Below are 6,459 nucleotides of genomic sequence, written 5' to 3' on the forward strand. Positions count from 1 at the left end.
CGTGATCTTAACAACCTCGAAAATCTGCAGCGGCACCGGTTCGAATTCAACTAAGGCAGGCTGAAATTGATTGTAACCTCACTCGACTATTCTAATAGGTTCGAATCTGTGAATAGTAATATTCTGTACGCAAGAAATAACCAAATAGGGGGGAAAACACAACAAGAAATGATAACCAATATCAGTATAAGAATTATGTGTTTTCGTTTGTAGTATTTATGAGATACCATTCAGTAATGTCGGTAGGTATAAAAAAAAAGTCATTAATAATTTTTAAAACAAATTTTCTGATCTTTATTTTATTTCTTCATTTTTCTTCTTAGCATGAAGATCAGATGCTCACCTTATTTTTGACTGAAACAAATACAACTATTAATCTAATAAGGAAAATAATTAAGTTAATATTTGTTTATCATCATAAAAATTCAGTGACAGTTTAATGAAGTTCCAAAGAGGTGAGAATTATTGGAGTAAAAGAATTTGTACGATTACTGCTTATTACCTCTATGTACTTGTAATTGTACTTTTCCTGGAGGATGTGAGGTAACACCTTTGGTTATAGGGGTATTCAAGTTCTTTAATTTAATATGCTAAAGTGTGTTTAATGGAGAAATATTTCCTTCTTTTAGCATGTTAAAAAAATACTAGATTTAACATGGTTAAGAGTCAGTTAATAGGTGTACTAAATGGAGAAGACGTCACCGGCTGAGCTCCACACCATTTTGTTTGCAGTCGTTTTGATAGGTCAGTAGCACGTAGTTTGTGTTGTTTTTGTTCTGAAAAATTTAAAAACTCTAATAAAGTAATGGATAAAAACAATGAAATTCTGGATAGTTTTGAAAGGAAAGTTTACAAAGTTTCCGAGAAAATCCACCAGGAGCTCCTCTGTATTTAACATATAACATAGACTTTAAATTGAGCTGCTGACAATCCTATAATTATAACATTAATAACTTATAGCATGTTAAAACTTTTCGAATTTAACACATCACGAATACATACCCTTTATATTAGGGTTTACTATTCTAAATATTATAAGTATAGGATTGTGAGCAGCCTAGTTTAAAGTGCATATTACATTTGTTGAATGCACAGGAGCTCCTGGCGGATTATCAGGGCAACTTGTTTTGTAACGTTGTAATCTTTATGGGATAATAAAATCTCTAACAGCTTCGCCACATCATATTTCCTATACCTCACTTGTTCATTGATTCCTCTTCCAGTTTTTTTTTTTTTTGTTTTACTTTGTTATTGTTTTTATCTATTACTTTATTAGAGTTTAAAAACAAAACAAACCAAACATGAACTATGGAAACTAACCTATCAAAAACGATAACAGACAAAATGGTGTGGAGCTCAGCTGATCTGTTGCGTGACATCATTCTCCATTTAGCAGACCATTTAACAGACTCTTAACCTTGTTAAATGTTAAATAACGACATTCGTTGCTTCCTTTGTTTACCAAACATTTGTATGTCATAGTAACAGTTTAATTAAATAATAATTTTACAAAAGGTAAATTAAGTAACCTTAGAATGAATAGCTATGAATCCATCAAAGGCATTTGCAGGTATTTTGATCCGGGCTTTCCCATTTTTCATAACTGTTACTTGACTTCCCGTGCATCCCGAACCCTGCTTGAGTCCACTAATGACGTCACAATATACACCTGGCTCCAAAGAGGTCTGAAAATAAAAGGTTCATTATAATTGCTGCTATCGAGTTTTTACATAAATAAATTATAAGGACCCCTACACGGACAGACGGTAAGAAATTATTATAAAACTTAAGATTGATCGTATAGGGGTTATACCAATAGGTGATACCAATCGATTACTGGGAAAATTTTGAAACCACCCTTTCGAAGAAGAGTACCAACCTGAACCTCGACGCCTAGATCCTTCTGCTCAGCGTTGATAGCGATGAATCCTTTGTTTCCTCTGGAGAAAGCAATCTGATAGTTATCATTATCCCACCAGTGGTTCACATCCGTTCCTGTAAACAACAACACTTAATGCAAAGCCAAGTACGGTTCAAGGATAGGGATGGAACACGTCTTTACCTTCCACAACATTTGCAAAAGTCACCATACTGTATACTTGACGCCATCGGTGCTCACATACCCATCCGCCTGAACAAGAAAGATCCTGGTTCAGAGGAACAGGGTAAGGTGGAGGTCCTTGTTCCCTCTTATTGAAGGAATAGCTGGACATGACTCTAGCCCGTGTGTGCGGCCATGCCAACATGAATCCCGTCGCCATCTACAAAAGATTGGTTATTGTTAATTATTACTTATTAATTAAGTTATAAAATTTATTTATTGCCATTTACAACTGTACATTATAATACATTTAGTAAATTTGATCTCACTTAAAGTGGAGTGTTACAGGCGTGTAGAGAAACTACCTATCAGTAGCACTCTAATGACGTGCTACATTAGCAGGCCTCATGGCCTTCTTCTTTTCAGGCGCCTCGAGGATTGTCAGGAACGGAAGAGGAAGCAAGGTTAGAAACTAATGGGTTTGGGTGGTTATGGAGTTTGTAATGGAAGGAGTGATATCTGGTTTGGGTTAGATCGGTTAGGGAACATTAAGGTCTTTATGTATGATTTTTATTTCTGACAAAGTAAGAAGAATTGAGGATTTTACGAAGGATTTTGGATAGCAATGATTGGCTACGAGAGGAATTTGAAGGAACTTGAATTTGAATTTAAACTTCAACTGCGTATGTCCAGATTGGCCTTATTACAGTCATGTAGATCAGTCTTTTGTAATGAATTGGAGTTTTAGACCGTTTGTCAAGTAATCGCTGTAATAGTCGAAATCGACGTGCAGTTTCTCATTGATAGAATTCCAATAACATTTCTAGAGGAGAAGATCCCGAGGCCATCTTCTTTTCAGTCGCCTAGGATTATTAGGTAATGAAGGAAAAGCCAGGTTAGAAACAAGAGGATTGGGTGGTTGGGAAGTTTTCCATGGAAGGAATGGTATCTGGTTTTGACCAAATCGGCAACATATGGGACATTGAGGTCATGATGGATTACTTGATTCGTGACAAAGTAAGGAGCGTTAAGGATTTTACGAAGGATTTTGGACTGTAAGGATTTGATTCTGTATGTTCAGATAGGCCTTATAATAGTTATGTAGATCAGTCTTTTGTAATGGATTGGCAATTTAGACCGTGTGTCTAGTAAATTTTATAATAGTCGAATTCGACGAGCAGTTTCCTGTCTTTTCAGTCTTGTGTGAGGATTCCAGGTTAATCGTTTGTCCAGATGTAGTCCAAGGTAGGGATGGGATATCGAAAGAAAAATATCGATATCGATATCGATATCGGATAGCAATGTCGATATCGATATTATATCGGACCTAAAATATCGAAATATCGATATCGAAAATTTAACGAATTAAAGTAATAATAATTATAAAATGATACCATAGCAAGATATTGGAAGACTTCTTTGATGTCATACCTTATCAAAATACATAAGGAACTCTTAATAACTATGAAAAAAAGCAACACCACGACAACTATATCATAAACATAAAAAATATTAACTAAAATATAATAGTTTTATTGAAGAAAATTTAAAAATAGAATATCGATATTTTATTTTGATAATTACGTATTTATTTCAATATTTTCTATTGTTATAATATCGATATGGTATATAAGACCAATATTCTGATATTATTTTATCAAAATATCGATATATTGTTTAAATTGACTAAAATAACATATGTAAATTTTAAAATAGAAATATCGATATTTAATTTTGATATTCCGTATTTATCTAGATATTATACATTGTTGTAATATCAATGTGGAATATAAGGAACAATATTCCGATATAATTTTTTCGAAATATTGATATATTGTTTAAATTGAAAAGAATATAATATAGGGATTTTAAAATAGGAATATCGATACTTTATTTTGATAATTACATTTTTTTTTCGATAGTTTGTATTATTGTAATATCAATATGGTATATAAGTACAATATTCCGATATTATTTTATCGAAATGTCGATATATTGTTTAATATGACTAGAATATTATATAGGGATTTTAAAATAGGAATATAGATATTTTATTTTGATAATTACATATTTTTTTCGATATTTTAAATTGTAGTAATATCGATATGAAACATAAACAACAATATTCCGATATTATTTTATCTAAATATCAATATTTTGTTTCAAAATACTAGAACATTGTATAGAATAATTAATAATGGAATATCGATATTTTATTTTGGTAAATACATATTTATTTCGATATTCTCTATTGTTTTAATATCGATAAGGAATATAAGCAACAATATTCTGATATTACACTATCGAAAAATCGATATTTTGTTGAAAATAACCAAAATATCAAATAGAGATTATAATATAGGAATATGGATATTTTATATTGAAAATTACATATTTAATTCGACATCTTCTATTGTTTTAATACCGATATGAAAGTATTTGCAATAATATTCCGATATTATTTTATCGAAATTTCGATATTTTGTTTAAAAATCCTAGAATATTGTATAGAATAATTAAAAATGGAATATCGATATTTTATTTTGATGTTTTGTATTATTGTAATATCGATATGGTATATAAGAACAATATTCCGATAATATTTTATTGAAATATCGATATTTTCTTGAAAATGACTAAAATATCATATAGAGATTTTAAAATAAAAATATCGATATTTTATTTTTTAGAAAATAAATCGTATAAACATTAATACATAACTATTTCCAATAAATTGCAATTACAATATAAAAAATAATTTCCAGGTGACGCTAAGTCATATTTTTCCTGGAAAAGAAGCAGTAGGAAAACCGTTTGGGAATCACTAATGTAGCTCATTTCCTCATGAATGTTAATCTGTGGATAGTTAGCCCTAGTAATTGTGATAAGATTTATTTATTGATATTTACAACAATGTCAAGTATCGAAAGGAATCTGATTTAATCAATTTAAAATATCGATATTTCTGTAAAAAAAATCGTTGCTAATCATCTAAATCGATATTATCAACAATGTTGAATACCGAAATGAATATGAAATTATCAAAATAATATATCGAAATACCTTCTTTTTCTTTTTTATTTTAATAAAATATTATAGTTTTAATTCATAAAATATCGTTATTTCTATAAAAAAAAATATGGAGATATCGTTTCTAATATTTTATACCGACATTAATAAAAATGTAAAGGAAATATCGAAAGGAAAATGAATTTATAAATTTAAAATAACGAAAACTATTTTCAAGCTTTTTATAAAATTTTCTTAATCTTTTTAAGCCAAATATCGATATTATAATATTATAATATAATATCGATATTTCTATAAAAATAAATATCGAAATATAGTTTCTAATCTTCAATATCGATATTGATAACAGTGTAAAATATGAAAAAAACATGAATTTACCAATTTAAAATATCGAAATACTATTTTTAAGCTTATTATAAAATTTTCTTAATCTTTGTATTAAAAAAAAAATCGAAATATCGATATCGATATTATCAACAATGTTAAATACCGTAAGGAGTATGAAATACCTTGTTGATAATCTTCCATATCGATATTATTAAATATGTCGAAATGGATATTAAATTATTGAATCCAAATATAGATATTTCACTTTGAATTTGTCTAGTACATTTGAACAAAATATTGACATTTCAATAAAATAATATTAGAATACTGTTTCAATTATCAATATAGATATTAATAACATTATCAAAGATCGAATGGATTTTATATTATTGTAGCAATATATCGATCTTTTGATAAAATAATATCGGATAACAATATAATATATAATACCGATATCCCATCCCTAACTGATAGTAAGCAAGTCTAAAAAAGGGAAGAGCAAAACCAGAGACACAGCCGGGAGACTTCACAGAAGCTAAGCTCCTATGGTATTCTGTTTTCCTTATACATATTCACAGCAATTGGGTCACTTAACAGAAAGTTCTCTGCCTGGGTAATTTTCATAATTCCAAAAGTTTGTAACACATAAATTCCACATCCACAACATACTCCTGTTCACTTTCTGGATAATTTTCATAATTGATTAATTTCATAATTAATTTATAAATAAAGATATTATTTTAATATCTTTAACATTTTTTAGTTATTCCTACATATAGAATGGGGAAAAATATTCTAGTTATGGTCTACCAATAATTAAATAAACTGAAAATTTTATGGAATGCTTTTCTGGAATTTTTTCCTAAAGTTGAAAATTTTTTAACTATCCAAAAGTTTGATGTCGCTCTATGTTCTTGAATACGCTTAAAAAATTGGAAACTAGGCATGTCTCTGAATAATTAATAAGAAAAATTTATAGATTTTAAGGACTGTTGGAAATATTTGCAATAAAATTTTAAATACCCATTGCTAAACATTTGCTCGGTATCAATTGAATAAAA

The 6,459-nt window shown here is 29.0% G+C and overlaps 1 protein-coding gene across 1 annotated transcript; it reads right to left on the reverse strand.

Moving 5' to 3' along the window:
• Positions 1-267: 267 nt before the first annotated feature.
• LOC136795843 (alpha-amylase 1-like) lies at positions 268-2,261 on the reverse strand (the record flags this gene model as incomplete). The annotated part of the gene is given in 4 exon segments (XM_067047701.1): positions 268-354; positions 1,530-1,685; positions 1,880-1,995; positions 2,063-2,261. Coding segments are annotated over 4 exon segments (486 nt in total), but the record flags the coding sequence as incomplete, so codon positions are not given.
• Positions 2,262-6,459: the final 4,198 nt, after the last annotated feature.

The sequence above is a fragment of the Halyomorpha halys genome, unplaced genomic scaffold, assembly GCF_000696795.3.
Source record: "Halyomorpha halys isolate HHAL.00 unplaced genomic scaffold, Hhal_1.1 Scaffold826.1, whole genome shotgun sequence".
Taxonomy (NCBI): Eukaryota; Metazoa; Arthropoda; class Insecta; order Hemiptera; family Pentatomidae; genus Halyomorpha; species Halyomorpha halys.